Raw genomic sequence first — 13,964 nt, forward strand, 5'->3', positions numbered from 1 at the left:
TTGGTCACCCCACGCAGCATGTGGGATCTTAGTTCCCTGACCAGGGGTGGAATCCACACCCCTTGCGGTGGAAGGACAGAGTCTTTTTTTTTTAAATACTTATTTTGCCGTACCAGGTCTGAATGGTGGCACGCGGGATCTTCCGTCTTTGTGGGTATGCAGGATCTTTACTTGTGGCATGTGGGATCCATTTCCTGACCAGGGATCCAGCCCGAGTCCCCGGCTGTGGAAGCTCAGAGTCTTAACCACTGGGCTGCCATGGGAGTCCCTGGGCGTCTTCGTGTTTGAAGGGCTGTACGGTTTTGCCCATACTGGGTGCTCAGCCAGTCCTTGCCCAGGACCGGCCGTGCTTCTCCCTCTTGTGCTGAGCTATCTCGCTGGTGGTGGTTCAGTCACTCAGCCGTGTCCGACTCTTTGCAACCCCATGGACTGTAGCCCGCCTGGCTCCTCTGTCCATGGGACTTTCCCAGCATGAGTACTGACCTTTCTACCATCCCCCATCTCTTCCGCAGTACGTGGGGGCCCCGGTGGCTTATATCCAGCAGATATTTGTGAAATCTTCCGTGTCTCCCTGGCACAAGAACCTCCTAGCAGTAGATGTGTTCCGCTCACCTCTGTCGAGGGCATTCCAGCTGGTGGAGGAGATTCGGAACCACGTGCTGAAAGACAGGTATCCATGCCAGGCCCCAGCCTCCCCGACCCAGCTCCACACCTAAGGTGGGGCACAGCCCTCAGCATAAATCTACCGAGCTGGCTAGCTCTGCGAGACTAAGAGGGTGGGTGAGCTCGCTTCGCCTTTCTCAGGGGCGAAAGTCCACACAGCTGCTGGGTCCACTGCAGCTGTGTTCCCCTCAGACCTGTGCCGAGAGCCCTGAGCGTCGTCCCCAGGCCTCACACAGACAGATCCACTGGGCTGACCCTGGGACAGGCTCTCCGAGACCCGGTTGACTGGTGGCCCTGAGGGCTCACTGCCCAGAGCTTGTGAGATGCGAGTGTGATGGTGGCCAAGCTGACGAGAAGCCAGCTGTGCCCAGAGGTCCCCTCCTGGAGTCCCAGCCCACCAGTGCTTCTCTGGGGCGTGCTGCCCTGCAGGCTGCCTCAGTGCTAGTTGAGGTTAGCTGAGGGCTTGGGCCACACACAGCCCCTGGTTTTCATCCTGCCTCCTCTGCCTGCCGAACTGCAGGGGTTCTAGTGAGGGAGCTGTGCTCACTCCCAAGCACGCCTCTCCTCGGAGGGGCTGGGCTTTGGGGCTCCACGTGCACTTGGAAGGTCAGGCTGCCTCCCCATGTGGTGGCTGAGCCCCTGGAAGAACTTCCCCGGCTGCCCTTGTCCTCGGCCCTTTGAGACACCAGGCACCTGGGAGCTTCACGCGCGGGGCTGTGTGGGGCCGGCAGACTCGGCAGCGCCTCGTCCTGTCCCCCGCACAGCTCCGGGACCAGGAGCCTGGAGGACGTGTGCCTGCAGGTGACTGACCTGCTGCCAGGCCTCAGGAAGCTCCGCAACCTCCTGCCCGAGCATGGATGCCTGCTGCTCTCCCCCGGGAACTTCTGGCAGAATGACAGGGAGCGCTTCCACGCAGATCCCGACATCATCAGGACCATCCACCAGCACGAGCCCAAAACCCTGCAGACCTCGGCCACACTCAAAGGTGCCCGGGCAGTCCCTTGAGAGCCATCGGGGGCCTGTCAGTCACCACATCCTCTTTGGAGGCTGCTCTGGCAGATCTGGGGTTGCCCTGAGTTTCTCAGGGTTGGGTAGAAAGGGGTCCTTGGTATCCCTACGTAGCTGCCGGTCCTTTGTCAGCACCTGTTGCCCTCTGTCTGCAGACCTGCTGTTTGGCGTCCCTGGGAAGTACAGCGGGGTGAGCCTGTACACCAGGAAGCGGCTGGTCTCATACACCATCACCCTGGTCTTCCAGCACTACCACGCCAAGTAAGGCTGGCCTGCGGCACAGCAGGCAGCTTTTCCATTTGGAGTGTCCACAGTGCTCCCGGGAGCTTGGAGTTCTCAGGCCTTCTGCTGAAATGTTCATGTCCCTCAGGGTGCTGTCTGCTCACGCTTGAGGGGGGCCACCTGACAGCTGACTAAGAACAATGGGGAAGGCAGGCCTGGCAAGCTCAGGGTCCTGGTGCCCCCATGGTCTCTCTGGAGCCTCGGGTGGGGGTCCCAAGCTGGTGACTGCCAAGCCCCATGTGACTTGGGAGAGCGCAGCAGACAGTTCTCCAAGGGGCGAGGGCACGGAGGGGGCCCCCGATGGGCTGTTCTGGGCCTGTGGCAGTCAGAGCGCAGTGATAGGTTGGGAGTGGGGTCCTCAGGGGCGTTCTGAGACAGCTGGGCCAACCCCCTCAAGACTGGAGGGAAGGTTAGACACCGCGAGGAGGGAATCCCCAGCCGACCTTCCTTCAGGGATTGCCTTTGTCCCCCGGACAGAGAGGGACAGGCCATCTCCCACCCCCCACCCAGGTTCCTGGGCAGCCTGCGGGCCCGCCTGATGCTCCTGCACCCCAGCCCCAACTGCAGCCTCAGAGCAGAGAGCCTGGTCCATGTGCACTTCAAGGAGGAGATTGGCATCGCTGAGCTCATCCCCCTGGTGACCACCTACATCATCCTGTTCGCCTACATCTACTTCTCCACACGTAGGTCCACAGCACAGAGGCCAGGGCTTTCTCCCAGCTAATTGGGGCGTTTCCAGATCCCTCCTTCCCTGCCTCTTCAGGGGCCCAGGCAGAGATGTAGAATGTGCCAGCTGGTCACCGAAGCTGGGGCTTCATCCCCCAGCGGGGCCTGAGGGGCTTGGGTAGGTCCAGGGTTCCTCCCACTACTCACAGAGTCCCTTCCTGGGAAGGTTTTCAAGGACACTGTGCCCTGAGACTGGGAAGGGTACACATTCTCTGCGCAAACCAGGGCCTTCTCTTCCTTGAATGTCAGGCACACCCCCTCCCAGCTCCCAGGATACAGGGCCCAGTGAGCCAGGCTCTGGGGAGAGGCTGCCCTGATGTATTCTTTGCCCTCCAGGTAAGATCGACATGGTCAAGTCCAAGTGGGGCCTGGCTCTGGCTGCCGTCGTCACGGTGCTCAGCTCGCTGCTCATGTCTGTGGGGCTCTGCACACTCTTCGGCCTGACACCCACGCTCAATGGCGGGTAGGTCCCAGCAGGCTCCCCTGGGGGGCAGGGTGGGCCCGCAGGCCGGAGCATCATGCACCTCTGGGTGCTTGGCCTGCCCTGCCCTCGACACTTGCTGTTACCCTATATTTTCACATGGTAATTTTGACACTTAAGAGGTATGTGTTTTTTCTTTTTTGAGTTACCTGGCTTACGATCATACATATTTATATACAAACCATATGTATATTTACATATAATACATCCATAGGTGTGTGTATGTGTGTGTATATTCATGTGTATGTTTGTGTGTATATATGGGGTAAGTATTTATATGTGTGTATGTATGTGTTTACGCATATGTGTGGGAATGTATTGTGTGCGTCTGTGTGTCTGAGGGTGTATAGATGTGTGAATTGTTGTTGTTCGTTGCTGAGTTGTGTCTGACTCTGCGACCCCATGGACTGCAGCACGCCGGGTTTCCCTGTCCTTCACTGTCTCCCAGAGTTTGCTCAAACTCGTGTCCACTGAGTCGGTGATGCCATCCAACCATGTGTTTATATATTTTAAATACATGTGCACGTTGCTTCTCAACAGCTTAAGCCATAGATGAGTGTGACATAGAGACCGTACGTTTCGTCCTTTCTTAATATTAAAACATTTAAATTGCTTGGTAGGTCCCTTTGGAGTAAGCATTTTAAAAGATACAGGCCATAAGCACACTCTGATTTGTCACCTTCCCACCGTTTGCTTCCCTTCCGTTTCTCTCAGAAACATGGTCCTGCCCTGGACCCCGCCAGCCTGTTAGTGATCACGGCCGACTGGCCTGTGCCCTGCCTTGGCTTGTCAGGCTGCTCCCAGGAACAGCGATCTTGTGTTTCCTCTTCCTTCCCTTGCTTGTAGAACATTTGCTTCCTTTCCTAGACCTGATGATGCTAATCACCCCTCAACGATAGCTGTCTGCTCTGCCTCCTCAGAGCCCCCCCCCCCGCACCGCCCCCTAGCGGAGATCCCAGCGCCGTGCTCGGCTGGTGTTCCCTAGTCAGGGAGCGGGAGCCTGTGGTCTGAGAGAGCTGGGGGAGTTTTCTCTAGAAACGATTGCCCTTCTCTACACGCAGCTTCTCTTCAGAGGCGAGTAGGGCTTCAGGCTGGCCTCATCCCCTTCCATTTAGTCCTGATGGCCTGGCCTGGCGTGCTGTGGTAGGGGCTCCTCTGGCTGATGGTGTGGTGTGGGAAGGGCCGGGGAGCTGTGCTCTGGCAGCTGGGCAGTGGGGGCCTCTTCCCACGGTGCTGGACAGATGGAGAGCAGGATGGTGGCTGGCTCCTCGGCACGACTTGGAAGCCAGCCTGAAAGCTGCGAGCCATGTAGACAAAGGCCTCCTGGAGGGTGGGGTTCCAGTCCTGTGATGTGGGAGTTGCTTGGCAGCCCCCACTGTGGGCCAGACCCCGCAGGGCCCCAGGAGCCAGGCCTGCTGAGGAGCAGCCGTGTGTTGGGGACCCCCTCAGCACCCTCCTCCCCCCACCCCGCTCTGTCCCCAGGGAGATCTTCCCCTACCTGGTGGTGGTCATCGGGCTGGAGAACGTGCTGGTGCTCACCAAGTCCGTCGTCTCCACCCCGGTGGACCTCGAGGTGAAGCTGCGCATTGCCCAAGGTAACAGGAGGGGAGTAGGGGGCATGGCGGCGGGGGTTGTGCTGCACCTCCTCCTGCTGAGGGAACGGGGAGCCCAGGAGCCTCCCTCGCCCCGGCCTCTACTAACACGCCCACTTGTTAGCGTGAGCCCTGTGCAGCCATGGAGCCCAGGGCCCTGTTTTGTCCAGGTCCACATGTCAGTAAGACCACAAACCGCCTCTGCTGCGGGCTCACGTGTTTGGCCCTTTGTCCGGCTGGCAGCTGGTCTTTTCTCTTCCTGCCCAACTCTATCACGTGAGGCCCAGACCCCTGGAGCGGGTCAGCTCAGAGACGCTGCCTCCACAGCTGCCAGGAAAGACCCGCGTGGCCTTAGTGGCAGGAGCTGGGGAGCTGGGTTCTGGGGAAAGTGGGGAAAGAGCCTGGGCCTGGAGGTCTGAACTCTCACATCTCCTCTTCCTCTTCCACCTCAGCCCGTATCTGTGGGAACAGGGCCGGGGCAGGCTGTTCCTTCACTCAGCAAAGCTTTGTGAGCCTGCGTGAGAGGCCAGGCCCTGCACTAGACATGGGGTTCCGAGGAGACCGGGGGAAACGGCCGCTGCCCACTAGGCGCTCAGAGCTTTAAATGTGCGACTGTGTGGTGGCCCGGGGCCCAGCAGGGGCTGAGGTAGGACACAGCCGGCTCTCCTGTCCCTCGAGCCCTCTGCCACATGTGAGGTTAGACATGCCGGTCTGGGTGGATGTGGCTCTCCTAGGTCTGCTCAAGTCAGCAACCCGCTTCTCCCTTCCTCAGATGGTCGGAGCTCTCCTCCGGACCTTCAGGCCCCACTTCCCTGTAAAGCTGTGCCCATAGCAGGGTCCTTAGGGTTGGAGCATTTGGTGGGCAGCTGTCTTGTGGGCCATGCAGTCGTCAGCCCACATGCAGTGGACAGAGGTTATGTGTTGCCGTATGGCCCCGTTGTCCCCTGCAGGCCTGAGCAGCGAGAGCTGGTCCATCATGAAGAACATGGCCACAGAGCTGGGCATCGTCCTCATTGGCTACTTCACCCTAGTGCCTGCCATCCAGGTGAGGCCTCCGGGTCTGCAGCTTGGGCCGCGTGGAGCCCATTACTGAGCCTCCCAGCTGTGCAGGGCACACCCTGCCTTGCTGCTGCCCTCTCCTGTGAGGTGGCCCCTCTACTGGCAGGCTGGCTGTCACTGTGCACAGAGAGGCCCTGGTGGAACTGGCCCAGGAGGAGGACTCAGTAAGCCGAGCTACAGCCTGGCAGTCTCAGACCCATGACCCCTCACCCATGACCACTCACTGCCGTCCCTCACTCAAGTGGCAGGAGAGGAAGCTGGCTGCCCGCAGCACAGTCCAGTCAGGCCCCGTTTCCCAGTTCTCAGGCAGAAAGTGGTGAGGCCCCCCTGCCTTTCAGGGCCTGAGCCCTGACCCGCCCCTGCACCCTCGAGACCCGTGGCCCGACCCTGGGAGAGCCACCAGCCATTGCTGAGCCCTGGGGCTGCGAGCAGGAAGCCCACTGTTGCTGCCTGGAAGTTTTGTGAAGGGAGTAAGGAGTTGTTGCCTCCTGTCCTTTCCCCACGACTGGCAGGCCAGCTGAGGTTTGGGAAGGAACCCAGGGCTCCCAGGCTCCCCACCCTACCCCACCAGAGGGCGTCTGCAGGACGCGGACGGTCTTGGGACATGAGGGCTGATGTGCCACTGTGCACTCCATTCTTCATTTTCCTCACATTTGAGTAGAAGCCATGGTGATGCACCAGAGGTCTCAACAAGGGCAGAGGAGGAAAACCTAAACCCGAGAAAACTGCATCTGTCCACAGAGCCTGGGGAGGAAAGAGACTCCCCTTTTCAGTTGCTGGGTAGAATTCATTCTCCCCGTGCTCTTCCTCTCCTTTCATTGGTCCAGTGTAGTCATTGGCCAGGAATAAGGAATTTCTGAGAGCCTCCAAACCAGGCCAGGCCTGGGCTCTTGGTAGGTGTTGGTCTCTGGTACATGAGCAGGGCTGGGGCCTCAGTTAGGGAGGGCTTTTGGAGTACTGCAGGCTGCTGGGGCATCAGTGCCAGGGGTCTCTGCTGCCCCTCATGGGGAGGGAGGGAGCTGCTGCTGCATCCTCCTTGGTGGCTCCTAGATGTCAAAGTTCCAGCATCTCTCCTCCCTGCTGTGCCTCGCAAGAAACTGCCCTCCAGCGTCCAGGGTGCCAGCTGTTTGGGGTGCAGTGGTCAGGGCCCATGAGGCTCCCATATGGGGCTGCGGCCGCAGCAGGCAGGGAACTGGTTCTCCAGTGCTGGGCCCTGAGGTCAGTGTCCTCTCATTGCCTTTTTTCCAGGAGTTCTGTCTTTTTGCCGTCGTGGGGCTGGTGTCTGACTTTTTCCTTCAGATGCTGTTTTTCACCACTGTCCTGTCCATTGACATTCGCCGGATGGAGGTAGGAGTGGGCTGAGCCCTGCCCTAACCACCTCCTCCTCAGCCCTGGCTGTGCTCAGGGGTCTCTGGGCAAGACAGGGCAGACCTAGGGCAGGGCCGCAGCCCCAAGTGGGAGCTTCTGGACCGCGGCTCCAGGCCCTGACCACTGCACCCCCAACAGCTGGCGGACCTGAACAAGCGGCTGCCCCCTGAGGCCTGCCTGCCCCCAGCCAAGCCGGTGGGGCGGCCAACACGCTTTGAGCGGCAGCCGACTGTGCGGCCATCCATGCCCCACACCATCACACTGCAGCCGTCCTCCTTCCGCAACCTGCGTCTCCCCAAGCGGCTGCGTGTCATCTACTTCCTGGCCCGAACCCGCCTGGCACAGCGCCTCATCATGGTACCTGCCACCCCCACCCGCAGGCCCGCACTCACAGTCCTCTTGCCGTTTGCATTTGTCTTGGGGGGGTGCTCCCCAGGCCCTTGTGGCCCCTGGAAGCCTAGCTTTGGGAAGCCTCCCCTTCTCCCCTTCTGCCCAGACCTTGTGGTTTCTGGGGTGAGAAGCCTGTCTCTGGAGAAGCAGCTGGTGTCATCAGGGAGAGGAGTCTGCCCAGAGTGACCAGGACAGATGCTCTGGGATGGAACCAGGTGGTTCCCCAAGTCAGGGTTCACTGTGCAGGCAGCAGGAAATGCTGGCTGGGCAGACGGAAGAAGGAGCAAGGTTGGCTGAAGTGAGAGGGGAGCGGGGCTGAGGCCCTCTGAGGACTGAGACCCGTGGTGTCCCTGGAGCAGGTCAGGCAGCTGGTCCCTGTGGCTATGCTGACCATGGGGGCCCAAGCTGAGGGAGCGGTTAGGGTGGGAAAGTTCTGTATCAAACCCAGGGTGCCTCTCTCTATTTCGGCCAGGAGTCTCAAACCCGAGCATGGAAAGGGAGCTTGGTCCGTCCAGGGGGGCAGTTGGTCTTAGTCATAGAGGACTTGAGGCAGAAGGGAAGGACAGGTGGCCTGTGTCCTCTCTCTACCCTCTGGCCTGCCGCTTTCCAGCGTGAGGGCCGAGTGTACAGCGGGTGAAGGCTGCCCCTTCCTCCCTGGGGTCCTGCTGAGCCCCCACTCCCTGCTGCAGGCTGGCACGGTGGTGTGGATCGGCATCCTTGTGTACACGGACCCAGCTGGGCTGCGCACCTACCTGGCCGCCCAGGTAACGGAGCAGAGCCCGCTGGGCGAGGGTGCCCTGGCTCCTCTGCCTGTGCCCAGTGGCGTGCTGCCTGCCAGCCACCCGGATCCTGCCTTTTCCATCTTCCCGCCGGATGCCTCCAAGTTACCCGAGAACCAGACGTTGCCAGGGGAGCCGCCTGAGCCCGGGGGTCTCGCCGAGGGCGTCCATGACAGCCCGGCCCCAGAGGTCACCTGGGGGCCCGAGGACGAGGAGCTCTGGAGGAAACTGTCCTTCCGCCACTGGCCCACGCTCTTCAGCTATTACAACATCACACTGGCCAAGAGGTGGGTGGGCTGAGCTGGGTCCCCCCTCCCACCTGGTCGTGTCAGCTCACTGCCCCCAGAGCACCCCTTCCCTCAGAAGGGAGACCCGTGGGTTTGAATTCTGAATTTTCTTTGAAATAAACACCCATCAGGTTGTGGGGTAGGAAGCAGTGCTCTCAGTAGCCACAACCTGAGTCCCTGGGCCCCGCTCTATGAGGTCATAGGTCGCTGTCAGCTACTTAGCCAAAATGAGATCCACACCTCACTTCCCCCCACTCTGCCAGAATTGGTGACAGAGGGACAGTGATTGGCTAGGGTGGTGGAGTCTGTGACAGGGCAAGGTTGGGGTGCCAGAGCTGGAGCGGGGGAGCCTACTGCTGGGAAGACTGTCTTGGGAGGATGTTCTTGGAGCTTGGCAGAGCAGGCCGAGTCCCATGGGGAGAGTAGAGGGGGCCCTGGGCAGCAGCAGGCCCTCCGAGGGCGTCTCCGCTGAGGCTGAGCGCTGCCCGGCTCAGGTACGTCAGCCTGCTGCCTGTCATCCCCGTCACGCTCCGCCTGAACCCGCGGGAGGCTCTGGAGGGCCGGCACCCTCAGGACGGCCGCAGCGCCTGGCCCCCGCCCCGGCCCGGGCAGGGTGGGCTCTGGGAGGCCGGCCCCAAGGGGCCAGGCACGGCGCAGGCGCACAGAGACCTCACCCTGTACAAGTAAGGCCCATGAGTCGGGGGTGGGGCGGCCGGCGGGGTCGGGGGGTCGGGGCAGGTCTCACCAGGCTCTGCCCGATGCAGGGTGGCGGCGCTTGGCCTGGCCTCAGGCATCGTGCTTGTGCTGCTGCTGCTCTGCCTGTACCGTGTGCTCTGCCCGCGCAACTACGGGCAGCCCGGCGCGGGGCCCGGCCGGCGGCGGCGGGGGGAGCTGCCCTGCGACGATTATGGCTACGCGCCCCCCGAGACGGAGATTGTGCCCCTGGTGCTGCGCGGGCACCTCATGGTGAGTGGACGGGGCCGGGGGCGCGGGGGGCCGAGCCGCGCCACCGCCAGTGCCCATGTGCATGCCGCGCTCCCGCAGGACATCGAGTGTCTGGCCAGCGACGGGATGCTACTGGTGAGCTGTTGCCTGGCAGGCCACGTGTGTGTATGGGACGCGCAGACCGGAGACTGCCTCACCCGCATCCCGCACCCGGGGTAGGTGCTCCGCCCTGCCCTGCCCTAGCCCCTCCTTCTCCCAGGCCCCGCCCTCTCCCTCACCCAGTCTCCCCGCCCCTAGCAGGCAGCGGCGGGACAGCGGTGTTGGTAGCGGGCTGGAGACTCAGGAGACCTGGGAACGGCTGTCGGACGGCGGGAAGGGTGGCCCGGAGGAGCCTGGGGACAGCCCTCCGCTGCGGCACCGGCCCCGGGGCCCTCCACCCCCTGCCCTCTTTGGGGACCAGCCAGACCTCACCTGCTTGATTGACACCAACTTTGCAGCGCGGCCACAGCTCCCCGAGCCGGTTCAGCCCGAGCCCCGGTACCGGGCGGGCCGCCGTGCTCAAGACTCCGCAGGCTACGACTTCAGCCGCCTGGTGCAGCGCGTGTACCAGGAGGGGGGCATGGCTCCCGTGCACACGCCAGCCCTGCGCCCACCCTCTCCCGGGCCCACGTTCCCCCTGGCCCCTGAGGACGAGGCTGGCTTTCCTCCCGAGAAGAGCTGCCCGTCCCTCGCCTGGGCCCCCAGCGCAGATGGCTCCATCTGGAGTCTGGAGTTGCAGGGCAGCCTCATCGTGGTGGGGCGGAGCAGTGGCCGGCTGGAGGTGGGCAGCGGGGGCTGGAGGGAGGCAGGGGGGTCGTGGGTGTTCCCAGTTACAGGTGCTCACAGCCTCTGGGCCCCCAGGTGTGGGACGCCATCGAGGGCACCCTGCGCTGCAGCAGTGAGGAAGTGTCATCAGGCATCACGGCCCTCGTTTTCCTGGACAAAAGGTGGGAGCGCTAGGAGGCCCGCCTCACCCCTAGACGCCCAGCTCTGCACACACTGAGGTCGAGCCCTGCTCCCCCTTCCCTGGTGTGACACAGCCCACACCTGTGAGTTGCAGGAAGTCTGCCTTGATGGGAGGTGACAACTCAAAAGGGTAAAGGTGGGGAGTGAAAGAAGGCCCTTCACCACTGACAGTCTTCCTCTCAGCCTTTGAGGTCAGACTCGTCTAGGTAGCCGTCACTACTGACCCTTCTGGGTTTTCAGTTCCAGAAAAACGCATCTTTAGAACTACTGCCTTGTAAAAACTCGCCTTCCCCTTTGATGCTGTAGACTCTTCTTGCCTGCCTCTTCACCATGCCTTTTGGCCAGGTGTTCCCAGCACGCCATCACACCATCGCCTCCATGGTGGTGGTGGTGGGGGGAGGTCCCAGCTACTCAGACTGGGCCCCCGCACCTCTGGGCTGATAGACCCAGGGCTCACCCACCCAAGTGCCTCTGGTGACCGCCTCAGCTGCCCATCATGCTGGCTGGCTCTTCCTTCCAGGTCCCTGAGCGTGTGTGGCCCGGCATCTGAGCTAGAGCAGAGCCTTGTTTTCTGCGGTGGGGACACCCCTCGCCCTGAGTTGTCAGTTTCTGGTGGCTTTCTGCTTAGGTCTCAGCTGACATCCTACTGTGTAGCCTGGCCAAGTTCACTGGGTTCCCCCGAGCTTGGAACTCTCCCCCACTGGTGGTTTTTTGACATTTTAGGGAAAGCCCACGTGTCTCAGCCTAGCTCTGCGTCCACGGCTCTGCCCTCTCCTTCCTCTGCCCCAGCTCTGCTGTGGACCATTCAGCTTTATGGGCTGAAAACTTGTGAACCCCACTCGCCCCAAGGCTTTGGGGCCACAGAGCACACACATCTTCATCTCTGCCCATCAGCCTGTGCCTAGGAATGCCAGGCGGTGGAGAGAATCCTTATTTCCTTGTGGAAACAGGAAACGGAGCAGGCAGTGCCTGTGTTGGAGCTGCCTTTCTGTCATAGGGCAGCAGTGCCTTCTGCGGCTCCTCACAGCCCTGCCTCAGCTCCTCTCACCTCCACTGAAGCCTCTCCTATGGCTCCAGGCTGTGGAGGGGGACTCCCCTCCCCCAGACTTTTAAATTTCCAGTCTTACTCATGTTCCCCAGGTACCACTTTACACTATCATCAGCTCACTTACTCTTCACGACCACCCGCCCCCACAAGGCGCACACGGTTGTTCCCATTTTCACACATGAAGTATCTGAGGCACAGAGGGTGGCACTGGGGTTGCAGGGCCCTCCTGCTCTGCACCTGGTCCCAGCACCTGTGCTTCCGTCTGGGCTGAGGTCTCTCGCGGCCTCACTGCTCCCCGGCCAGTGGGACGGGCCTGTGTAGGCCCGTGGCGCTCAGCCCCACGGCCAGGGGCTCTAAGGGCAAGCCCCCTGGCAGCCACTCTTGTCTTTCAGGATTGTGGCCGCCCGACTCAATGGCTCCCTCGATTTCTTCTCTTTGGAGACCCACACTGCCCTCAGCCCCCTGCAGTTCCGAGGTCAGCGACCTGGGCAGGCCAGGGGCCTCACCTAGTGGGTGGAGCGCGGGGGCCGCTGCAGGTGTCTTCTCCGAGGCCCCTCACCTGGCCTGTTGTCCCCAGGGGCCCCGGGGCGGGGCAGTTCCCCTGCCTCCCCCGCGTGCAGCAGCAGTGACAGGGTGGCTTGCCACCTGACCCACACCGTGCCCTGTGCACACCAGAAGCCCATCACAGCCCTGAAGGCCGCTGCCGGGCGCCTCGTGACTGGCAGCCAGGACCACACACTGAGAGTAAGTGTCGGCACCATCTCTTGGGCACGCGGTGGCCCAGCACAGGGGTCGGGGGAGGGCATCTGGGGTCAGTCAGAGAGAGGCTGGAGGTGTCTTGAATGAACTGTGGAAGGGAATTCCTGACCGAAGTGTGATTTGGAAAAGCCCAGAGAAGTCAGAGAAAAATGAAAATGACATAATCACACGTATTTGTGGAATCCAGAAAAATAGTACTGCTAAACCCATTTGCGGGGAAGGAATAGAGACGCAGACATAGAGGACAGAACTGTGGACACACCGGGGAAGGAGGTGGGGTGAGCTGGGAGAGTGGCACTGGCACCCAGCGCCGTGTGTGGAGCAGCTAGTCGGGGGAGCTGCTGTGCGACACAGCGTGCGCAGCCGCACGCTGGAGACCACGAGGGGCGCGGTGGACAGCAGGAGGTGTGGGGGACACAAAGGAGGGGACACGTGGGTACTCGCAGCTGATTCACACACAGCAGAGACCAGCACAGTATTGTAAAGCGGTTCTCCTCTAATTAAAATAAAACCCCAAGGAGCCCAGCACCTGAGGCCTGTTTCTGCCGCAGGTGTTCCGCCTGGAGGATTCGTGCTGCCTCTTCACCCTGCAGGGCCACTCGGGGGCCATCACGACCGTGTATATTGACCAGGTGAGGGCCGTGGGTGGGCTGTGGGGGCATTGAGCCAGACCCACCACGGCCTTGTTTCTGAGTCCTGGGAGCTGGTCCCCAGGGCCTCCGAGAGGCAGGCGAAGGTTCCCTCCCACCCGGGCACTGGGACACCTTGGGGACAGAGGTGGCACCAGTGACCAGGCCCCCACACCCACTCCTGCAGACCATGGTGCTGGCCAGCGGAGGCCAAGACGGGGCCATCTGCCTGTGGGACGTGCTGACCGGCAGCCGGGTCAGCCACATGTTCGCTCACCGTGGGGATGTCACCTCCCTCACCTGCACCACCTCGTGCGTCATCAGCAGTGGCCTGGACGACCTCATCAGCATCTGGGACCGCAGCACGGGCATCAAGCTCTACTCCATCCAGCAGGTAGGCGTGGGGGCCACGGGGCCTCTGGCTGTCGGGAAGGGCTCCAGACCCCGAGCCCGTCTTGTCCTTGTCTCCAGGACCTGGGCTGTGGCGCGAGCCTGGGTGTCATCTCAGACAACCTGCTGGTGACCGGCGGCCAGGGCTGTGTTTCCTTTTGGGACCTGAACTACGGGGACCTGTTACAGACAGTCTACCTGGGCAAGAACAGCGAGGCCCAGCCGGCCCGCCAGATCCTGGTGCTGGACAACGCTGCCATTGTCTGCAACTTTGGCAGCGAGCTCAGCCTGGTGTACGTGCCCTCTGTGCTGGAGAAGCTGGACTGAGGGTGGGCCTTCCCCACCCCTCTGGCTGGGGCGCTCGGTTGGCAACGCATGGGACCTGGACGGGGGGAGTGCTGAGTCTTGGGAAAGCTGCTTCTGACTGTCCTGTCCTGCCTCATGACTGTAATATTAAATCTGTTTTTTTAAATGACATCAGCCAGGGGCCTTTTGAGCCACTTGTGTCTTCCCTTGGACGGGCTCTGCCATCACTCACACCCTCCTGGTGCCT

The 13,964-nt window shown here is 61.6% G+C and overlaps 1 protein-coding gene across 2 annotated transcripts in view; it reads left to right on the top strand.

Moving 5' to 3' along the window:
- SCAP (SREBF chaperone) overlaps nt 1-13,888 on the top strand; it is a 50,081-nt gene extending 36,193 nt beyond the window's left edge. Inside the window, exons 3-22 of one of the 2 annotated variants that reach the window (XM_019984621.2) lie at nt 513-670; nt 1,428-1,648; nt 1,827-1,932; nt 2,464-2,636; nt 3,016-3,142; nt 4,643-4,755; nt 5,703-5,797; nt 7,060-7,158; nt 7,318-7,536; nt 8,259-8,635; nt 9,130-9,318; nt 9,400-9,601; nt 9,680-9,795; nt 9,878-10,400; nt 10,481-10,566; nt 12,026-12,108; nt 12,211-12,377; nt 12,944-13,024; nt 13,209-13,415; nt 13,493-13,888. In XM_019984621.2, coding sequence (XP_019840180.2) covers nt 513-670; nt 1,428-1,648; nt 1,827-1,932; nt 2,464-2,636; nt 3,016-3,142; nt 4,643-4,755; nt 5,703-5,797; nt 7,060-7,158; nt 7,318-7,536; nt 8,259-8,635; nt 9,130-9,318; nt 9,400-9,601; nt 9,680-9,795; nt 9,878-10,400; nt 10,481-10,566; nt 12,026-12,108; nt 12,211-12,377; nt 12,944-13,024; nt 13,209-13,415; nt 13,493-13,738 — 3,588 coding nt within the window. In that variant the 3' untranslated portion in view covers nt 13,739-13,888. The remainder of the gene's footprint in view (nt 1-512; nt 671-1,427; nt 1,649-1,826; nt 1,933-2,463; nt 2,637-3,015; nt 3,143-4,642; nt 4,756-5,702; nt 5,798-7,059; nt 7,159-7,317; nt 7,537-8,258; nt 8,636-9,129; nt 9,319-9,399; nt 9,602-9,679; nt 9,796-9,877; nt 10,401-10,480; nt 10,567-12,025; nt 12,109-12,210; nt 12,378-12,943; nt 13,025-13,208; nt 13,416-13,492) is intronic. The other variant, XM_019984622.2, reaches the window with a different exon arrangement.
- Nucleotides 13,889-13,964: the final 76 nt, after the last annotated feature.

The sequence above is a fragment of the Bos indicus genome, chromosome 22 (genome assembly GCF_029378745.1).
Source record: "Bos indicus isolate NIAB-ARS_2022 breed Sahiwal x Tharparkar chromosome 22, NIAB-ARS_B.indTharparkar_mat_pri_1.0, whole genome shotgun sequence".
Taxonomy (NCBI): domain Eukaryota; kingdom Metazoa; phylum Chordata; class Mammalia; order Artiodactyla; family Bovidae; genus Bos; species Bos indicus.